At 53.6% G+C, this 21,987-nt stretch overlaps 1 protein-coding gene across 5 annotated transcripts in view; it reads right to left on the minus strand.

Moving 5' to 3' along the window:
- Positions 1 to 1,281: 1,281 nt before the first annotated feature.
- EXTL3 (exostosin like glycosyltransferase 3) overlaps positions 1,282 to 21,987 on the minus strand; it is a 135,930-nt gene continuing 115,224 nt past the window's right edge. For all 5 annotated transcript variants that reach the window (XM_039568156.1, XM_039568154.1, XM_039568155.1 and 2 more), the window contains 4 exons: positions 8,653 to 8,780; positions 5,857 to 6,001; positions 5,274 to 5,402; positions 1,282 to 4,563 (listed from right to left, as the gene is read on the minus strand). In XM_039568156.1, coding sequence (XP_039424090.1) covers positions 4,354 to 4,563; positions 5,274 to 5,402; positions 5,857 to 6,001; positions 8,653 to 8,780 — 612 coding nt within the window. In that variant the 3' untranslated portion in view covers positions 1,282 to 4,353. The remainder of the gene's footprint in view (positions 4,564 to 5,273; positions 5,403 to 5,856; positions 6,002 to 8,652; positions 8,781 to 21,987) is intronic.

A 21,987-nucleotide genomic window follows, 5' to 3' on the forward strand; every position in this document is an offset into this window, starting at 1 on the left:
CTTTGTAGGGCAGAGGAGTGGAGTGTAATCCACTTCACCCTGCCCTCCCCCTGGGAGCAGGGAATGAATTATTAACGGAATTTATTGCTTCTATTTCCTCATCCCAAGGTACTCACATGGGGAAGCAGGGAAATGGAACTGGAGCTGTGGCTGCTCTCACCACACACAGCAGTTACTGCAGGAAAAATTATTGATCAGGAGATTTTTATCTCAGGAAAAACCTCAGGAGGAAATTGGCTCCAGCTGAGTCTGTGTCCAAGATGCTGCTGGGTTTGTTTGGGAGCCAGATCTCAAACCAGCATCCCACTGCTGCAGCCAAGCCGGGATCCTGCAGTGAGGAATTCTGTGCCCTTCCCTGCCAGTGATGGCCCTGCCTCCCTGCAGTATTTTGGGGAGGGATGCCAGGCATTTGGGAGGCTGAGCATCCACCTTCTCCCTCCAGGACTAAAATCCTTTGGGGTTTCCCTGAAACCTCTCCTGGAAACAAACCCAAGCACAAGCCAAGGCTTGCTCAAGGCAGAAGGGAAAAGAAAGGACACAATTCCCAGTAGGAAAGGGCAGGTAACACAGAGGTAACAAGTGACAGCAGAGGTAAAAAGTGACCACGGAGGAAGCAGCTCAAGAGGGAGGACAAAAAACCAAAGGCAGCAGGAAGGAAGAGAGGAAATCCAGCTACATGCAGGAAATCCTGGGGGATTCCCAGCCCAGAGTGGAGGGGAGCCCGTGGCTCCTGGCCCAGCTGGCTCCGTTCCTCCCCTCTGCTCCTCCCTGCACGTTTGAAGCTGGAAATCTGCTCACAAAGCACGTGGATCCGTTTGGTTTTTCCGCCTCAGCCTCCTGCACAGAACAGGGGCCGGGAGCATCTCGAGCCAGCAATGCCACAGGAATTGTCCCGTGAAGGTCCTTGGCTCTGGGTCCCTGGGCGGGGATGGGCGGGTTTGCAATCCCACTGCTGCCTCAGCTGCTGTTTTCATTCCCACCAACACCCACGCAAGCAGCAGCCCTGGCCCTGGGATGGGATGTCCCTGGAGCCACTCGGGCTCCATCCCCTCCCGGGGGCTCTCCTGGCCCGGCCGTGAGCTCACTGGGGACACGATGGGTTTGGCTCCAGGCACTGCCATCCGTGAGGAGCTTCCACCATTCCAGACCAGCTCACCTGCCCCATGGGAATAGAAGCCCTGGAGATGCCCGGTTTTGGGGTGCCCCAGGGCCAGGAGCAGCAACAACCCGGTCCTGGTCCAGTCCCTCTCCCAGCCCCAGCAAAGAGGCACCGAGACACTCCCAAGTTAAACTCTCCATTTATTGGAACCTTTTACAAAAAACTCAACATTGTGCTCGTGTCCAAGGAGTGTTCCTTGTCTCTCAGTTCCTGTTGGATTTGAAATCCCGGCGCTCACGGCACCGTCGGCACAAGGGGAGGGCAGGGGCCGTGTGACACGGGCGGGGCCGGGGCCGTGTCACCTCAGTCGTTGCTATTTACAGCGGGAATGGCCTCGCTCCGTGCCCGGGGAAAGCAGCAGAAACTCTGGAACCGGGAGAAGGTGCAGCTGCCAAGAGCCCTTCCCGTCTCCTCAGGGTTGGGGTGGTGGAGGCCGCGTGCCCCAGGAGCTGGGATGGATCGTACAACCAAACCTGAGCTTCGGAGTGACCCTGGGATGCCCTGAAAATCCCGGGAGAACGAGGAGTGGTAGCAAGGAAGGATGTTTGGGATGGTGGCACGGGCGGGAGCGCTCTCTGGAAAAGCCCCTCTCCTCCCTGGTGGTGGAGGAAAGCCTCAGGACAGCTCAGGTCCCGGCGTGTCTCAGGAGCAGGAAGCTGGGCTGTGAATCCCAATCCTGTTCTCCAGGGGTTTCAGTGGCTATTTGGGATGATTTGGGAAAGAGCCACAGCAGCAGGACGGGAGGGACAGCACCAGCCCTGCGGGTGGGGAAGATGTTCCTGCTGGCATTTCATTTCCTCACAGAATTCCATCCCTCCCAACGCTGCTGCTGCCTGGATGCCCCCCTGGAGCATCCTCTTTCCCACTTCACTCCCAAATAATTCCCTTCGGGGGCGCTCAGCAAGGAGGAATCCATCCCACAACACGCACGGAGATCCCACTGCACATCCCTGCTCTGCCTCGATGCACAGGGGGATCCCCCCAACAAAAAAAACACCTTGGGAAAAAGGCCAAAGAGCCTGGGAGGAACAACAGTTGGATTTGCTCTGCTGATCTCTGATCTCAACTGGCCTCGAATCAAAACACAGCAAGGGAAAGCAGAATTCCCAGCCAGGGGCTCCAACATCCCGAGCATCCCGAGCCCCACAACACGCTCAGCAATGCCAGCACTTCCCATCCCATCCGTGTTCCCCCAGGCTCTCACTGGAATGACCCTTCGGATTTTGGAAAGCCTGAAGGCTGCAGAGCAGTGCCTGTGTTCGGATGAAGTGCAGTCCATGCCCACGGGAGAGCTGGGAAGGCAGAGCTGGCCCCGGTCTGGGCTGTACTGGAGCCACGGCATCGCCACTGACGAACCCCCACTAACGAGGGCGGAATTAAAGCCGTGGCAGAGGAGCTCAGGCCCCTCGGGAACGCTGGAGCTGGTGCAGCTCCTGACCGCTGCCACATCTCCTCTCTGGGCAGGGGCAGGGAATCCTTCCTGGTATTCCAGGGCCTCGCAGGAGTCTCCAATGGCATTTTTAAGGAGACTGTGAGACTTCACGTGCTGTTTTGGGCATCTGATGTTAAAATCAAAAGGGAATGAAAAGGGGAAAAAACCCACAGGACAAGATTCCTTGATCCGTGTTTTGCTGCGGTCAGTAGTGCTGGTGAAGGCACAAGCCACGGGCTCGGCTGGGAACAGGCTGCTCCTTCCCTCCCCTTCCCAAGGAGGAAGTGTCAGTGCTGATAGGAAAACCTGGTGAGAGGAGTTTGGAGAGGCCCTAGAATGTGGTGCAGGAGGAGCATGGACAAGGGCTGAGCATGGGATTGAGCCCAGGAGCTGCTGCTGGACCATCCTGCTCCCACACACCAGAGGCGACATCCTGCTGTGGGGTGCTGGGCCAGGACAGCCAGGGACATGGAGGTGACCACACAAGTGCCACCTTCCCGCCCACCCAGCAAGAGCTTCTCCAGGCTGCTCACAAACACCTGGGATGTGCTGAGGGAGAACATCCCAAGCTGTGCCCTTCCCTCCTGCGCTCCCCTCCTGTCCAGCTGCGACTGCAGCAGGAGGTGGGCTGGTCACAGGTGTAACAGCGTTTTGCTCTGGGGGAGAGGAAGCAGCTCCAAACCCACGCTGTGAACGCGATCCCAGCAGCATCACGATGGAAAGCTCCTGCTGGGATTAACCCTCGGACACAGCCCGAAGCCAGGGCATGAGGACGGGGTGGGGGTTAAGGCAGCTGTGCTGAGGCCCACGGCAAACGCAACACGGGCACGTTTCGCTCTGGGATGGGGATGAGGCAGAGCGGGAACTGCAGCTCTGACACACCCAGGCTGGGCTGACCACGGAGAAGGGTCAGAGCCTCCGGGAGCCTGGAGCACCCCCAGCCCTGGCTGTGCTGCAGGTGGACCTTCCCCAAGCCCAAACACGCTCCCTGTCTCTAGAGGATCAGCAGGACAAGGTGGGAAAAGACACTGAAACAGCAGCAACTGAACCCCCCAGGCTGCAGCACAGGAACGGTGCCAGAGCTGGAGCCGGGAAGGACCCTCCAGGCCGGCCTTGCCCCTGTCTGAGGCCTCAGGGTGGGGAGAAGAGCAGAGCAGAGCAAAGGGCTCCTCACCAGGTGACACCTGAGAGGCCTCAGTAGCAGCCACAGGGCCAGAGAAGCCAGGATCTGGTGTGCGGGAAGGGCTGTGCCACGGGAGGAAGCACAGCACTGGTGACAGGAGCTGCCCTGATGCTGCACCCGAACACCTCCAACCTGGCCTTGCCATGGTGCCCTCAGATGGGCTGAAGGTCCAGAGGGGGAAATGGGGTGGGGAGAGGGGAGGGAAAAGAAAAGAAAACAAAAAAGCGCCTCACGCGGCAAATCTAAAACACTTTCATTTAAATAACAATAATTATAATTAAAAAGAACGGCTGCCCTTGGCTAGCGGAGGGGCAGAGCCAGTGGCCAGCGAGCCATTCCTCAGTGTACGATCCATGGCAGTGTCCTCACAGGAGCCGTGGGATCCCGTTCCCTGTCCTGGTGAGCCGCTGGGGGAGCGCAGGGAAGGAGGGAAGTGCCCGTCCCAATCCAGGCCGCCCCGTTTGCCTGCGGGAGCGAGGCCGGAGTCCACGGCCAACGGCCCCAACAAACCAGCCCCGTGCCAGCCTCTCCCGCCTCCGGCCGGAGCTGGGAGCGGGGAATGTCCAGCTGCTCCTGTTTCTAGATGAACTTGAAGCATTTGGTCTTGTCGTGGGGCAGGCGGGTCTTGAAGAGGACCGAGTCAACGCGGAACTGGGTGTAGAGCAGGGGCATGTACCCGTACACCTTCACGAAGAAGTTGATGCACTTGTGCCGCTCGTGGAAGTGGGAATCGTCGTGGGAGAGCGCCTGGGGGCAGCCGGGGCAGCGGAACGTCCAGCGGGAGGTCACCTGCCAGGGAGGGACAGAGGTGTCAGTGCCACGCTGCCCACAGGGCCCAGCCCAGGGCACTGCGAGGGGAGCTGGGATATGGGTGGGATCTCGGGATGGACTGAGCTGGAAGGGACCTCAGCTCATCCAGTCCCACCCCCTGCCATGGGCAGGGGACACCTCCCACTATCCCAGGTTGATCCAAAGCCTGTCCAGCCTGGCCTTGGGCACTCCCAGGGATCCAGGGGCAGCCACAGCTTCTCTGGGAGTTCCAGCCCAGCCCCTCCCCACCCTCACAGCCAGGAATTCCTTCCCAATATCCCATCCATCCCTGCCCTCTGGCAGTGGGAAGCCATTCCCTGTGTCCTGTCCCTCCAGCCCTTGTCCCAAGTCCCTCTCCAGCTCTCCTGGAGGCCATTTAGGCACTGGAAGAGGCTCTGAGCTCTGCCTGGATCCTTCTCCAGGTGAACACCCCCAGCTCTCCCAGCCCAGCTCTAGGGCAGAGATCACCTTTCACCAGACACCAGAATTCAGTCTGATTTAATCTTCCAATATCAAACCTCAATTCACCTGCTCTGTGGCAGGGATTTGGCTGATTCCGAAGGCTGAGCTTTTCCACTGGAGCTGCATTTCCCTGGAGCAGAGCAGCCCCTGACACAGCACTCACTTCCCAGGCACAGCTTCTCCAGCAATGCCAACCCCGGGACAATGCCCTGGCTCCGGTGCTTTACCTTTATGGGAGGTTTCCTGGTCAGGTGGGACACCAGGAAGTTCATGGCGATGTCCTCGCAGTTGATGTACTCGTCCACCATGTCCCGGATGGCCTGGGGCATCACGTAGGAGTACAGGTACGCGTAGTACTGGGAACGGGGAAAGGCAGCGTTCTCCAGGTGATACCAACACATGGGACATTTGGGATGTGTCTGACTCACAACTCAGGGATCCCAGGGGAGATTCCCCGTAATGGAGTTAATCCCGCATCAAGATCTGCTGGAGCCACAGCAGCAGCAAATCTCCCACAGCCACCACCCTCTCCCTGAATCCCCAGCTCCTGTAACCTCAGAAATCGAGGAATGGGGGTTCCAGCCCCCTCAGATCCTGCTCTCTGCTGCTGTGGGGTCAGTACGGCAGGAAGAGCCACTGGATACCCTTCCCAGTGCACTCAGGACCAGGTTCTGGCCGTGTTCCAGTTTGGAGAAAGTGAGGGAAAAGGAGCAGAGAGCTCCCACATTTGTCCTTAAAAACCCACAACCCCCCAGAGCTGCAGCCTCGGGTGGCTGCGAGCAGGAAGGGGCAGCTCCGGGGATGTCTCACCTTGTGGAAGAAGGCAGCACCAGTGAGCACCATGGAGAGCTCACAGGAGTAGTTGGAATTGTAGAGCCAGGACTGGTGGGGGATGTCCCAGGCGTGGTAGCGCCCCGGGAAGCCCACGATGCGATCCCTGGCCTCTCTCCACACCCTGCAAACACAAAACTGTCCGTGAGACACGGAGCTGGGAGCCCGTCCCGAGGGGCTGCAAGGGATGGAGGCGTCTCTACATGAAGAGGTTTGGCCACTGCTTATCCAAGGAATGCCCAAAAGGAAAAAGTGTTAAAATGTGCTCCTCTCCTAGAGCACGGCCGAGTGCACAGGGTAAGTTCCTAATCCATAAATCAGGGATTTTGTAGCTCATCAGGGCTGTTCTGGAGGTTTAAAAGAAAACTAAGGCCAGAGCAGCCCAGGCTCTGCCTGGGAGGAGCCCAACATCTCCTGGCCTCTTCCCCAAATCCCTGGGACTTTCCGTCTCCCAGCAGCTCTGTAAAGCCAGGATAACATCAATCTCCCTTAAAGAAAGCTTCAAGACCAGGCTGGATGGGGCTTGGAGAACCTGGGATAGGGGAAGGTGTCCCTGCCCATGGCAGGGGTGGCACTGGCTGAGCTTTAAGGTCCCTTCCAACCCAAACCATTCCAGGACTCTGTGATTCCAGAATTCTGTGGAAAGCTGCTGAGATGCTGAGGGCCCCGGCATCTCCTGAGGGAAGACCTGGATTGCCAAACTGCCAGCTCCTCATCCCAAACCGCAGCTTCCCGGGCTCTGGCCACACAGGAGAAGCCTCCAGGGCCCTGAGTGCCCCCCTCACCCCAACACGTGCTCACAGTCCAGCCTTGGGAATGAAATCCTGAGGTTTGAACGTGGGAGTGTGGGATTGCTTAATATTCTGCTCTCCGCTGCAGCTCACGCTCCTCCAGAGAAATCCCCCAGGAGAGCTGCAGCACTGGCAGGAATAATTAAGGAAGAAGTCAGTGCCTAATGCCTAACCTGGGAAACAAATCCAGCTTCCACAGGCAGGGGTGCTGCCTTCCTTTGGATCGTTCACTCCCACCTCCCTGCTGCTCAGTGCCCAAGCTGTGACTCCACACTGCATGAGAGAACTCCCTGTGCACACAGAAGGGTTTTCCCTTCTTCCCAGGCACAGAACTGGGCAGAAAGTGGCCTGTTTGGTTTTTTTTCTCTCATGTCCATGGAAATTCTTCCCATGAGCCCTGTTCCTGGAGAGCTACAGGAGGAGAGCAGCTGAGGAGACCGAGATTTCCCTGAGCTTTCCTCACACTTGTGGAGCACAGACGTGTTTGTTGTTCAATCCTCTGCTCCAATTAATGAAACTCCAAGATAACCTGGTAATGAATCCTGAGAAATCAGCACCACCAGCAGCTTCCCTGGCTCCCTGCTCCCCCCAGCACTTGTTTGCTGCAGTTCCTGTCAGTCCAGGGTGATTGTTTAGAAAAGCTGGAAGTCAAAACCACTTTTCCCTTTCACTTCTCCCACATCTTCGCTTTCCTACGAACGTGACACTTCTTCCTTCCCAGCTCAGCCACAAAAAGCAGGATTTCTCTGGAGAATCGTTCTGGGGGTGCTCAGGGAGCTGCCTCCAGCTCCCTCCTGAGTGGCAAACAGGGAAGAACGAGGCTTTTGGCCCCAAGAATCAAAGGCTGGAGCAAAGTTTCACAAAGCACAGTTGTTGTGGGCAGAGGTTCACTCCAGTGCCAAGACTCCAGCAATTCCTGGGAATGTGTTAACAGAGGGAGGCTTTGTGGGAACAGGGTGTCTGTAAGCAGGGATCTGAGTGAGAATAACACAGGGCACTTACAACCTTCATTTGATGCTCTCCAGGGCTAATCAGCAAAACCTCGGCCAGGCAAAGGAAAACAGAGACCAAAAAAAGGGGAAAAACAGCCCAGTTCAGATAAAGAGCCTGGAATGGGGCAGGGAAGGGAAGCCAGGAATCCTGACGCCTCCTCCTGCACTTTAATCCCTCTCACACCTCGTTTCTCATCTCTCTGAGGGAGCCTGGTGGGTTTCCAGGCATTTTGTGCCTTTTAATCCTCCTCCCAAGCAGATTTTGGTCCCTGCCTCCCACCCCCAGGCAGCTGCGGAGTGTTCTCCGGCTGGGAATCGCAGTCCCTGCTCCTGGTGCCACCCTCCCTCCCAGCTCCTGGCAGGCAGGGAGGTTTGGCTGCAGGAGCTGCAGGAGCAGCTGGCACAAACCTCCCCCAGCAGGAGCCCCCTCATTGCCATGATCAGGAAGCTTTTGCCAGGGAAAAGTCAAGGGAAAGCTGGAAGCTGGAGCAGAGCAAGGGTGGGAGCGAGAGCACCCCGCACCTGCCTTTGCTGGGTGACATCTGCCTTCACCTGCTCTGCAGGAGAAAATGCCCAAAGAACTGTCACAGCCCAGAGTCACACGGAGCAGAGGGTGGCAGCCACCACCAGCACGTGAACATCAGGTGCTGGGGCAGCCAAGAACATCCCAGCCTTGCCTGTGGCACACGGATGGAGTGCAATGGCCTCTGGGATTTGTTTCCCAGTCTCTGTCCACCCTAGGAAGCCACAAAACCATTCAGGGAGCGTTACCAGCACAGCAAGAGCTGAAGAGTTGGGTTAAGCAGTGTGGGAAGTGGGGTTTCCTGGACAACCTGGGATCGGCTTCCCCACCCCATCAGCGCGTGTTTCTCCAGCACACGGAGTTGGGAAGCCACGGGGAGGGATGTGCCAGCCCTAACTGTGCCCCTGAGCAGCTCCTGGCTGTGGGGAGGAGCAGTCTGTGGCCGGGGCCGCGCGGGGAGGGCGCTCACCGGAAGCCGAACATGATCTCGTCGTGGCGCAGGTGGGCGTCGTCGTCGATGGACAGGATGGCCTCGGTGTCGATCTCGTCCCAGGGCAGGAAGCGGTTGTTCAGGCTGTTCTTCTCCGTGCGGACGACCTGTGGGGTGCGAGTGACATTCACGGGGCTGCAGGGCCCAGGGGTGGGGTTTGGGGCTGGGGCTGTGCCAGCTGTGGTGGCCCTGGGATGGGGAATGCTTTCCAGGCACAAAGCATCGGCTCAGCCCAGCGCCAGCTCCAGCAATTCCCCTCATCCCCAGCCACACACGTGTAAAGTATACTGAATTTCTCCCTCTTCCAAAAATCATGGAATAGAATCATGGAGTTGGACGGAACACATCAGGGTCATCCAGGCCAACTCCTGGCCCTGCACAGACACCCCGTGCATCCCTGAGAGCAGTGTCCAAACACTCCTGGAGCTCTGGCAGCCTTGGGAATGTCACCATTCCCTGGGGAGCTGTTCCAGTGCCCAAACACCCTCTGGGAAAAAACCTTTTCCTAAAATCCAGCCTAACCCTCCCTTGACAGCCCCATTCACCCTGGATCCTTGCCCCGGCTCTTAAACTTTCAGCCTCCCCTGGCTGATCCAAAGTCATTCCGCCCATCCCGTATTTCCCATCCCATTCAATCCCTCCAGTCATTTCCCTGTCTCTGCTCTGAACAATCTCCGTTCAAAAATTAAGCCCGGCCTGGTGAAAAGACCGAAGCGTCACGGCAGTAGGACTCCATTAAGCAAGATTACATTTGATCCCACAGAAAAGCCCATGCTGAAACCATTAACAGTGGAAATATTTGTATCGGGATCTGCGTGACAGCTGGGATGATTCAATTCCCATGGAAAGCCAGTCTTGGAGCTTTCATCCGTCGATAGCTCCGGGGGGGATGGAATATTCGCCAGGAACACGTGGAATATTTCACTGAGGAGCCATCAAAAGCACCAACAATTTACTGCAGATGAGCAAACTGGGCAGCTCTGGGCTATGGAAAAGCAGGGCCAGAGGGGAGCCGGCAGCATTCCCACCCCGGGAGCTCCATTAGGACATGGAAAAAGCAGGGAAAATGTCGGCACAGGAATTTCTGATCGTTCCCCTTCCCAAGGTGGAGAAGCATCACAAAACTCGGCTTAGTGTTTGGCTTGGCTGAAGGGTTATCCAGAGCCAGCAGATGCTCCCAGGGGTTTCTTCTCTGCCTGGGAACTGCTGGAAAAGAGGATGCAGGAATCACAGCGAGAATGGGGGGTGAGGAGGGAAGCAGGAGGAGGCAACTCTGCACTCCGTGTTCAGCTCTGGGGTCCTTAGCACAGGAAGGATGTGGATCTGCTGGAGTGAGTCCAGCCTGGAGAAGAGAAGGATCCAGGCAGAGCTCAGAGCCCCTTCCAGGGCCTAAAGGGGCTCCAGGAGAGCTGGAGAGGGACTTGGGACAAGGGATGGAGGGACAGGACACAGGGAATGGCTTCCTGTGGGATATGCCCAGCCACTGCCCTGGAGGGATGTCTGCTGAGATGAGAGATTTCGCAACCGCCCAGCAGGACTCCCTGGAAAGGACTTTTGAGTCATGGTGAGGAAAAGTAGACCCACAATCCTTTGGGATACCCTATGCAGATCATTCTGTAACCCATTGCTCTATCCCAGACCCTCTGTAATCCATTGGTCCCCTTGCTGATCCCCTGTATCCCTATAAAAGAAGACCAGCTCGCCTCTGTAGGAGGAAGAGCTCGTCCCTGGCCTTCCCTTCGCCGGAGGGAACCCACAATAAAGCTCCCTTCGTGCGGAACCAGCCACACGAGCCTTCTCGTCTCTCTCTGGTCTGATTTGGCCTAGAGGCTGCTCTGCAGAGCTGAGCTGGAATCACGAGCTGATATCACTGAAGAGCTGACAGCTTCTGCAAGGGCTCCTCTGCCAGCAGCTGAGAGGAAGACACCGGACCTCGGGCAGGCAATTCCTTTCGGGACCATCTTCCCGGACCGGTCATCTCTTCCTGGGTCACGGCCACGGACCCCACCACCAGCTGTAATAGCTTCCCAGTGCCAGAGGGCAGGGATGGATGGGATACTGGGAAGGAATTCCTGGCTGTGAGGGTGGTGAGGCCCTGGCACAGGGTGCCCAGAGAAGCTGTGGCTGCCCCTGGATCCCTGGAAGTGTCCAAGGCCAGGTTGGACATTGGGGCTTGGAGCAGCCTGGCACAGTGGAAGGTGTCCCTGCCTGTGGCAGGGGTGGCACTGAAAGAGCTTTAAGTCCCCTTCCAACCCATCCCATCCTGGGATTCCATGGTCTTGGCAATGGGGATGTTTCTGGGGGACTCCCTCAACGCGGAAGCTTTGCAGGTCTGGAAGTGCCAGTATCCAGCACTTCCCAGGAGCCAGGGCAGTATTTCCCAGGAAACAGGGCCCTCCTGCCTTCACCTGGGAGCAGTGAAGATTTCAGCGGCCTGGAAACCAATACATCCCAGGGAAAAACCTGGCAAACTTTACAGATTGACTCGTTTTCCCAAAATCTGCTGAATGAGGCAACTGCTGTCCATTGAGGAAGCGACTGCCTGAAACCTCTGGAATTTGGGAACCCCAGAGCACAGAGGGATCTGGCATTAATCCCTTCCCTAAGGAGAAGGATGCTACAAGGAGCCGGATGCCTCCAAGCCAGGATAAGCACATTCCTCACACCAGCTCCAGCAAAACTTAGAAGCAACTGCTGCGTTTGATGCCTTGTTTCCAAAGGAACTATCCCGAATTCCAGCACTTGGGATGCACTTAACTTCCAGCAGACACTGTTCAGTGGCTTTTGTAATTCCCAGGGGTGACTAATCTGAGGAAGAGCACAGGGATGTCCAGGCAGCCGTCTGGGATGGAAAGGATAAGGCTGAGATCAAACCCTTCCTCCCATTTCTCCATCCCTCTGAGATGGTTCAAGGCCAGGCTTTGATCCTGACCGTGTCCAGCACATCCCGGGGCTGCAGAAATGAGGGAATAGTGTTCTGTACAGAAGAGAAAACTCTTGAGAAAGCTAAAAGTGAATTTTTGGAGACTTCCCTGCTTTAAGACAAGCAACTCATCTTGTAAAAACAGGGGCAGAGAGGGGCAATGGGGGAGAGTTTGATTCAGGGACTTGAAGTATTTTTCTCTCTTCTGAAGTGTTTACATTTCCATGGGTCTCTAAACCCACCGGACTTCTTGGGCACAAAATGGGCATTGTGGGCACAAGTGGACTCAGAAGCTGATTAGGACAGGTGAGAAAAGTCCTTGCATCCCTGGAAGTGTCCCAGGCCAGGTTGGACAGGGCTTGGAGCAACCTGGGATAGTGGGAGGTGTCCGGTCCATGGCAGGGGGTGGAATGGGCTGAGCTTTAAGGTCCTTTCCCACCCAAACCATTCTGGAATTCTCCAAGTCACCTCCATTAACCTCCTGTGTGCTCCAGGTCAGTGGAGCTGTCACTGGGAGCAGCATCTCCCCCAGGGAGGTGTCCTGTCCCCACCTGGGGACACTGAGAGTAGGAGAATTCCCCTTCCTCTGCCACGTTCCCTCTCAAACGTCAACACTGCTCCTTGGGAATTATCAGCCTTCAGCTCCCACCCGCTGCCCTGGGTGGGCCTCACCCCCCAGAAGAGCCCATAGGTGCCATAACCAACCCCTCTCTGATCTTTTTCAGACACTGAGGTCTCAATCCCTCCCCCGGCGCTGCTTCTCCCGCCCTTCCATCATTTGAATGACCGATTTTGCCACAACTTTGTTCCTTAATGGTCTCGAGCCAACAGCTCTGTCAAAACCCAAGGAAAAATGTTTCCTCAGCAAAGCAGAAAGGCTCTGGCAGAACAGGGAGTCAGCATTTCTCCTTTCCAAGGAGATTCAGTGAGGAGGACACGAAATCAGCCAGAGAACAAGAGAGACCCCAGCTCATCACCAAAACACCACCTTCCCTCACAGCAAGGGCTCCAAACAGTGAGCAGAGCACCAGTGGTGGGACCTGCACCAAAGTCCAACCCCTATAGGCTCAGAAACACCCCAGACTGTGCCCTGCTCGCCTTATTGTGGTTATTTTTGACTTTTGTTTGGGAATAATCCTCTTTAAAACACTTTGCTATCAGCTCAGTGGCCCAGAGCTCGAAACCATGAACCTCCTGAGCAGTTTGCAAAGTTTGGAGACAACATGCAAGATCTAAAATGCCTCCAAGCACCCAACAGACCACACTAGAAGCTGCTTCTTTTTTTAGCAAATGAATTCAAGTTGATTCAGTCCCACAACGTGGGATTTGCTTGACTCAAGGAGCACAAAACCCCACAGCTCCATGAAATCCATTTGCTCCCGGTGTTCGGTGTTCGCAGACACGTTGGACAAATGGATCTTAAAAAACCTTAGAGAAAACTAAAGCAGAGCATAAACCCAGAGTCTGCCTAGCAATCATGTCCTTTTACCAATACTTTAAAAGAGGTTTTTATACATAAACACAAAAAAGGCAGCAAAATCAATATCTTCCAGCAATCTCCTCGCTAGTGAGGCTTCACGCTTGAGCTTTAAATGAAGTGTCACGTGTAATTTGATGGTGAAAACATGAGGAACATCCGTGCCCTTGGACAAGTTTTGACAGCTCAACTTAGAGAACTGGGTTGATTCCTGGGCAAAGAGCAAACTCTGCAAGAAACCAGGCGCCTCGCTGCTCACATCCCATCTCTGTGAGGGGGAAAAAGCCTGAAGGATGCCCTGAGGAGAGCTGGATAATTTGGGGAGACAGTGAATGAGCTCTCAGGAAAAGGATCCGTTTTCATCTTTCCCAAAGATGAGCAATTCTACCCAAATGGGCTGGGGGAAGAGAGCAGAGTGGGGTGGGGACACCACGCGCTCCCCTTGCTTCACCGAGGAACGGGCAGGATTCAGATCCTCTCCGTGAAGGAAAGGGATAATGCAAATCCCGGATCATGGGTGACCAGTGTGACCAGCCCAGACCTGGGACTTGGCTCCAGAGGTGCCACCGCTGTCCCCACCCATCAAGGACGGCCACATGTGGGAGGTGATGATCTTCATCCTGCCCACATCCCGCATCCTCGTTCCCAGCTGAGCAGGTTGCTTCCCATCCTCCTTTCTCTCTGCAGAAAGCACACAGGAAGCCAAGGCTTCTCCAGCTCTCCCATGTGAACATGTGGGACACAAATCAATTAAAAATCAGCCAGTCTAGGCTTAATAGAGGTCAGGGAGGGCTCTGTTGGAGGACTTTGGGAGATGGCAAACTCTAGGAAAAGGGAACAATGAGTTCCAAGTATCCCTGAAGCCACCCTGTCACATACATCTATTTTCAACTCCTAGTTTGGCCAAAGTCAGGCATCTTTTGATTAAGAAAGTTGCCTGGATCAGCACTTGAGACCCACAGACTGAGATACACCAGGGTCCCTTCCCTCTTCACCTCAGGCACAAGCACTGGGATTATTTGCAAGGCTCCCTGGAAGGAGGGAAGGGTGTGCAGATCCATAAACAGGATAAATCACATCCTTCATTACCACGGCCGACTCCATTCCCGCTCCCTCTGCAGCTGAGGTGTGAGATCAGACTGGCCCTTGCTGCTCTGCAAATGCAGCCAGAGATGGGGATGGGGAAGAGAAGAACTCTGCCTAGTCCCACCAAATTTGCAGCATCCTCCTGGAAGCTGTGGAATTTTTTGGAAGTGAAGCTGTCAGAACGAGTTTGCACTGAGCCAAGCAACAAATGTGGGATGTGAGGCAGGGACAAAGCACACGGCCTCAGGCTGGGTAAAAGGAGGAATTTCTTCATGAAAAGGGTCGTCAGGTACTGGCAGGGGCTGCCCAGGGACGTGTTGGAATCCCCATCCCTGGAGGTGTCCAAGGAAGGACTGGAGGTGGCACTCAGTGCTCTGGGCTGGGGACAAGGTGGGGATCGGGCACAGCTTGGACTCGATGGCCCTGAATCATTCCAACCTGAATGATTTTGTGACTCTCTCAACATCCTGGCTACAGCAGGAATTCTGGCATTGGATAAGGCTCCATATGGGAACTCCACACCTGAGGCTCCCTTTGCTAAAGATGACTTTGATCCTGATGTCTCTGAGCTCTGTGTTACCGCCTCTCACTTCGTGGAAGGAGAGAAGAGGCTGATCCTGGGCACGTTGGCTCCATGACAAGCAGCCAGGCTCTCTGCCAGGACAGGTGCCAAGGAGAAGCCAAAGCAGCTGCTGCCATCACTGCAGATGCCACCCAAAAACTCTGCAGCCCATTCCCAGTGAGATGCCATTGGAGTAAATCTCATGAGTCTGACCAAGGCCACATTTTTAACTCGATTTTCTCAGTGTTTTATCACTACCTGTTCCTGGGCAAGCCGAGCTGCTCCACAAAAGCTGGCAGGATCACCGTGGCTCTCAGCCCAGACCTCAAATCTGCTTGGCTGCCCCTACCAAGGACAACCACCGTGGTGCTTATTGAAGACTTCCCAGCGCAGCATCACGCCCAGCGGTGCCGGTGTCCTGCCCTGCCCACGCAGAACCCCTTCCCTCCTGCCAACCTCAACTCCCACCACGAGAAAACCCTCAGAAGGACAGAAATTCACCTAGCTCCTACTGGCCAGCATCCTGCTTTCCAAAGCCAAAAGCACAGATCCAGGCCTTTGGCTCAGACAGGAGTTCTTGATTTCATGAGAGATGAAATAACCTGGCCTCACTCGATGCAGCGCGAGGCTCCTTCCGGCACACTGCCAGGAGCTGTGGGGGCAGGGAGGAGATGGGATGCCAGCATGGCATTTCCACCAGAGCCAAGCCCCTGGGATGATGCCTTTCCTCCCCACAGCCAAGCTCCTTCTCCCAATGCAGACCCAAAAACTCGAGGAAATGAGTCCAGCACAGCATGGGACTCCAGGGCATTTGAGACAGCTCCCGATGAGCTGCAAATCCAGTGGGAATTGCTGCCCTGCACTTGGATAGGGTGTGAGCGGGCTGTCAAAGCTCCTTCCAGACACGCTGCCAGAGCTGAGCAGGCTGGCATTTTGTAAAAAAAACTGATGTTCTTTTGGCTGTGTTTGGGATAATTAATCTTTAAAAAACTGGGGACGCAGAGGCGACATCCCAGATGCACAAAAAGCAGCGTTGAGGTGTTTGTTCAGACAATGATATTTGGGTGTTATCCTGTGGTTAGCACACTCAGATCCTGATGTATTGATAAATGGGAATGGCTGTGACCTGAGCTCCTAAAGGAACCCCGTTACCACATCCAGAGCCATCCCAAGGGAGAGCCAGGATGCTGGGATCCTCCTGCATCCCAGGCACTGCCGGGAGGGAATGTGCTCCTCTCATGACTGGTCTCTCCCCATCAGCCAGCCTCACCATTCCCAGCTGGCTCCCAGCTTTGGGCCAGGACTGGACAAGTCCCAGGACATGCTTGGTGTGGATGGAGCAGTAGGTGGGCAAGGGAGACATCAGTCCTCACCCACCCCATAGAAATCCTCTGGAATCTGCTCTGTTGCTGGATTTGATGGCACCAAAAACATCAATTTATCTGAGCACCCACCCCAAACCTGAGACACTCGTAGCAGGATGTTTCCTCAGTCATGCATCGCCTGAAGAGCTGTCCCTGGCTTTTACAGTGGCTTCCCCTGGCAATTCTTCACCTTCTTGTTGTTCCTTTAATCTCCCCTTGTAAAGACGGATCGGGAAGTTACCGTTATCCCCTTTCTTATGTATTAATTATTTCCTGCTCCCTCCTCTTCACCTTGAAACAGCTACAGCCCCTCCTTTATGCCCTGAACCTCCGGCTTTGCTACCTCCGACTTAAAGCCTTTTCAAAATCTGAATTTAAAAGATTTATAGACTATTTTAAGACTCATCTCTAGAGGTATGAGAAGGGTATTCAGCTCCAAAGCCATCCAAAGGCAGCGCATGCTGAATATAAATTGGCAAAACAGATGCATTTTTAAAATACGCGTAATTAAATAATGCAACATAAACCCCGGCATAAATTATCCCCCGCTGAGAACAAAACCACACAGGAAGATACCACGGAAAGGCTTTTCTTAAACTGATGCTGTGTCCACGCACGGAAAATGTGCAAACACTTGGTCTCCATTTAAACTCCTCAGCTGAGATCAGTGGGTCGCTCATCTCCGAGAGGAGAAAACAGCTTGAGATACAAATAAAACTGATTATTTATTCATTTTCATACAGGAGCAGCTGTCACATCTTCCCAGAGAAGCGAAAGGAGAAGGATACTCGTTTTAATGTTAAAGGGATGCAGACACTTATTTTTATTCTGTGTGTTGCTGTTAGTGGCTGTGCAATTAGAGATGCACATGGAGTTCGATGTCCAATTAGATTTATTTTACAATTAAGTTTAATTATTTGGCTCAAAGAAGGTCCCTGGGATAACACACTGTCATGTTCCAATAACTCCACTGCTGCAGCTCATTCCCTTCTCAACTTCCTGAAATTCCTCTGTGTGCTTTCCATGAAAGCTCACAGGGAAAAACTGCGGAGTGCAAAGCCCATGATCCAACTTCCACTGGCAGGTCTGGGATCACGAGCCAGATGTACGAGCTGCTGTTTGCTGTGAAGCCAGGGAAAGTCATTTGAAGAAGAAAGAGCTCACTCTTTTGAGGGTTTTGATACTGATAACCCAAATTTTTAGTTTGGTAGGGGTTTTTTTGCAGTGGAATAGGCAATTCCCAAAGGTGAGATCATGGAATCACAGAATCACTAAGGCTGTGGAGATCTAAAGTGATCAAATCTAACCATCAACCCATGATCCACAGCCAGCACATCCACGCGTTTTAAAAACACCTCCAGGGATGGGAACTCCACCTCCCTGGGCAGTTCCAATGCCTTTCGGTGGAGAAATCCCTCCTGATGTCCACCCTGAGCCTCCCCTGGCCCAGCCTGAGGCCGTTCCCTCTCCTCCTGTCCCTGTTCCCTGGGAGCAGAGCCCGATCCCCCCCTGGCTGCCCCCTCCTGTCAGGGACTTGTGCAGAGCCACAAGGTCCCCCCTAAGCCTCCTTTGCTCCAGGCTGAGCCCCTTTCCCAGCTCCCTCAGCCTCTCCTGGTGCTCCAGCCCCTTCCCCAGCTCCGTTCCCTTCCCTGGACACACTCCCAGAGCTGAAACACCCCAGGGACGACGATGGATGGCGGCAGGAGTGTCCCTAGCATGGATTCAGCACAAGCAGGGCATGCATACATTATTATTTGTCAACTCTGAACTTCATCCTCTGTGTCTCTTCTCCCTCTCCAAATACCCCTTGGCTGTTTAGTGGTAATTTTAACAGCAAAGAGGTTGCTGGTTAAATCAGCTTTCCTTCCAAAGCTCTGGATAATGATAGCCCTGGTGTGTCCCATTTTAACAAACCAGTGCCATCCACCCTTCCCTAATCTCACAGGGCAGCCGTTCCATTGATGAATGCCTCCAAACAACTCCGTGATCTTGGGATGGAAAAATCCTGCCAAGGATTTTCAAAGGTTGGCCCTGCACAGTAGGAATGTTGCCCTTTTGGATTCAAAGTCACAAAACCCGATGAATTTCACCCAACGCCTGATAACTCAGCGCCAGTGAGGTGGTGAAACAGAAGTGTTGTATGGATAAGGCTGAGAGCCAGGAATTCCAGGCTGGAGAAGCCCAGCTCTGTATCACTGAACACAGGAAAAAACAACAGGCTGGTGTCAGCTCGCCTATTTCCATCCCTGATGAATTTTATTTGCACTATAAAACTCCACCCAAGGGGAAGGTGCTTCCCACGATGACCTCGCCATCTCTCCAGCATCCCGTGTCTGGCTCCGTGTCTCCATCCAACCCTGGTGGCTGAGCTCTCCCCAGACAAGGTCCAGGAGCACGTTCTGATGAAATGGGGACGCCTTCCTCACACCGCCTGTGTTAAACCCACTTTGCTAATATTAGGTAAAACACAGAGATGCCATTTGGGACCACTGTTGAGAAAGAGAACATGCCAAGAGACAGAAGGAGGGCAGGCCGCAGCTTTTAACTCCATCCAAAAGGTGGAGTGTTACTGCCTGGAGCTCAGGGATGAGGGATTCAAACCACTTGTGGGTAGCAAAAGCTTCCCACACTGGTAAATACCAACAGCTCAGGAATGGATGTGAGCACTGTCAGCAAGCCCAGGAACAGATCCCACGCTTCTGGCTCCAGATTAGACCCAACTCAGACCCTGGGATTCAGCAGGAGTTTGGCTCAGCCAGCTGCAAATCCTTGCAGCACCCTGGCCCATCCCTGGAGCAGAGAGAGCCTGAGGAACAGCCAGGTTAGAGTGACCACTGCTCTGAACTGGCTCTCATCTCCTGGATCTGTTTTGGGACTCACAGGGAAGCTGGCACTGTACCAGGCAGGGAAGAGCTGCACAAGGAACTGACTGGGAAAGCCTGGCTTTGTTTTGGCAAAAATATCCGTTTCCCTGCTTGCCTGACTTCCCCAGTTGTGCCCCCAGTGGAGCACTCAGAGATGTGTCAAGCCAGGCACAAGCTCCTTCTTATCCTTGGAAGAGCCAAACGAGACCCCAGAACAGCCACACAAGAGCCCAAGAACCACTCACAGACTGCAACTCCCTGACCTGATTTCCATAAACAAGCAAAACCCCAAAACCTCTAAAGTATGAAAGCCCAGATCTCCCTCAGCCCATCACCAGCTAATTCCTGCACTTCCGATTTCCCTGGAAAAGGCACATTGCCAATCCCCTGCTCCATGCCCAGAAGTCTGGAAGCAAAGGGACTGGGAGCTGAGAGGTGGATCTGAGAAGGGCTGTCACATCCCATCTGTGAGACAGGAGATGGAAGAGTCAGGAGGCAGCTCCGGAGCATCCCTGAGCATCTCCTCCCCTTGCCAAGGCATCAGAGCCGTGCAGGACCAGGTCATGGCATGGGAGGAAACACAGCAACATCCTGGAGACACAGAAATGCACAACAGAGAGACAGACAACAGGAAAGTGCTGGAAATCCACGGGCTGTGATCCCAGGGGATTATCGGAAATACCTCCTTTCTGCTCACTAAGTGAGGCAGAGCTTATCTTTCCACACTTTGCTCTTTGGCTGATAGCCCGGCTGCTTTAATTACCAGAGGCTTTAGTCAGTGCAAATCCTCTGTATTGTTGTGCATTGTTGTGCAATTACTTCTTCAGCAGGTTCCTCCTCGGGATCTGTCAGAAAGGATTTCCACTACAGCAGGAAAACAAAACACCTGGCAGAGCAGGTGCCATTATTTGTAAATTTGTTCGCACGGGTGCGTCTCACTCTTCTGGAATACATTACACCCAAGGATGCTCGGAGATGTTTTCAGCATTTAAAAGCTGCTCTGACCCATCCTACAAGAGCTTCAGTGCAAACATTTGTATCCGAGGGCATCCCAACAAACATCACAGCCCAACAAAGGGAGGAGGGAATTGCAGTCAGACTATAACTCACTGAGGAGCTACTAAAAAACCCGGAATATAAACTCAGATACAGCAGAGCCAAGAAGCCATCAAGTTTGCAGGCAGGTTATTGTTTTGATGGGAAGAGGACAGTGGATTTATTAATGTCTATGTGGCTGGGAGCAGCAACCATAAAGCACTCAGGCACATAAACTCACTTTTGGCTTCCAGGTTTATTCCAGACCGGAAGCCTTCCGGGGACTTGTGAGATGAGAAGGCTGAGATCTTACAGGGGAAGTTCTGGGTGAAATGATGACAGCTTGCTGCCAGCATCCCTGCCCTCAAATCCATTATGGAGGGATGAGAGCTCCTGTATGGAATGTTGGATGAAAAGAACTCTCCCAGTACCCACAGCATGATCCCCAAATTGGCATTTTATCCCTCGTTGTTCCAGGAGCACAGCTCACTGGGAACTGCAGTTTCCATCAGCTCAAAGAGCAGAGCACAGGGTTGGGATGTCCTCCTGAATGTGGCCAAACAAAGGGAGAGGCATCTTCCCCAAACACACAATATTCCTTCCAGGTGGCAGAGCCAGCCAGTGACAAATCTGGATGTGATCCCCAGATGGGTTTCTAAGGAATTTGTAGGTTTCAATTTTTGGATCCTAATTCCTGGAATCCTTGGCTAAATCCTACTTTACACCAGCCCACCATTCTTCCACCCAGAGGAGCAGGGAACCATCTCCACGCCCAAGCCATGGGCAATGTCATGTCCTTCAAAGCTTCATTTATCCCAAGGCTTTTAATATTTGCTTCAACAAAATCCAGGAGGAAAAAATGCTTCCATCAAGAGGCAGTCAATGCATTACTGCCAAACACATGGTTGGGATGAATCCAGACTCCCAGAACCACCTCCCACAAGCCACAAGATAGGATGGGAATTAAGGACCAGCATGTGTTAGAAATTATGGACTTCACATAAATGAGTCACAATTCAAAACAATTCCTTTTATAAATTCCAATAAAACCAGCCTAATTACTATCAGTGTTTTGAAACCAACTTGCTTTGTCACCTGTGTTCAGAGCAAGAGGAAAATGAGCCCTGTTGGAAAGAGTTTTCCAGTTTATGGCTGTTCTGAAGCTTTTCTTACTCCCTCTTAGCTCTCTTCTGTCACAGTCCAAGATGAGGTTGTCCCTTGTCACAGAGATAAGCCAGGCTCCCACCAGCCAGGTTCTGGGCAGCTCAGAGATCAAAGCCACGATCATCCCTTCCACATCCAGGTTGGAAATGGAACTTCCCTGCCCCAAATGTTTTCAATGTCAAGAACAAAGCCCATTTCTCTTCCCTCCGTGAAGCTCAAACCCCTCAGAGTTCAGTTCAAATGAGCATTCAGAAAGCTGAAGACTTTGCTGAACTATTTGGATCTGAAAGTGTTACCTGGGAAGACAGAACCTTCACCACATTTCCCATCTTTCTGCTGTTAGAAAATCTGGGAATAGGTGAAAACAGCATTTCTGTGAACTTACATGGAGACACAGAGGTAGATGTTTCTGAGACCAGGTGTCGCTTTCTCCGTGCCCCAGTTTCCCTTTAGGACCCTCAGCTCCTTGCTGATGGTCCTTTGGCCAATTTCAGGAGAAGGAAAAAAATCCTCACCTTTCTTAACAGGGCTAACACAGATTTTCATTAATTAACTAAAGGCTTTAAATAAATGGAAGTGTCTGAAAACTACTGATTTTCTCACAGTCTCTGAAGTGACATCCCCTTGCTGTCATCAGGAGAAAAAGCTCCATCCTTTCTGGGTGCTTGTAGTGAAACAACTGCTTCCAGGGATTCTGGAGACAGGACATGGGGAAAACAAACTGCAGCCCTTTGGTTCTGAATCCAGCTACTCCATCACCTGCTGTCACTGGCTTTCCACAGGAGATGAACCTTTTCCAGAAGTCCAGGAAGGAGCCAAGTGCTGCTTTTTGGACAGAG

This window comes from Corvus cornix, chromosome 3, assembly GCF_000738735.6.
Source record: "Corvus cornix cornix isolate S_Up_H32 chromosome 3, ASM73873v5, whole genome shotgun sequence".
NCBI lineage: Eukaryota > Metazoa > Chordata > Aves > Passeriformes > Corvidae > Corvus > Corvus cornix.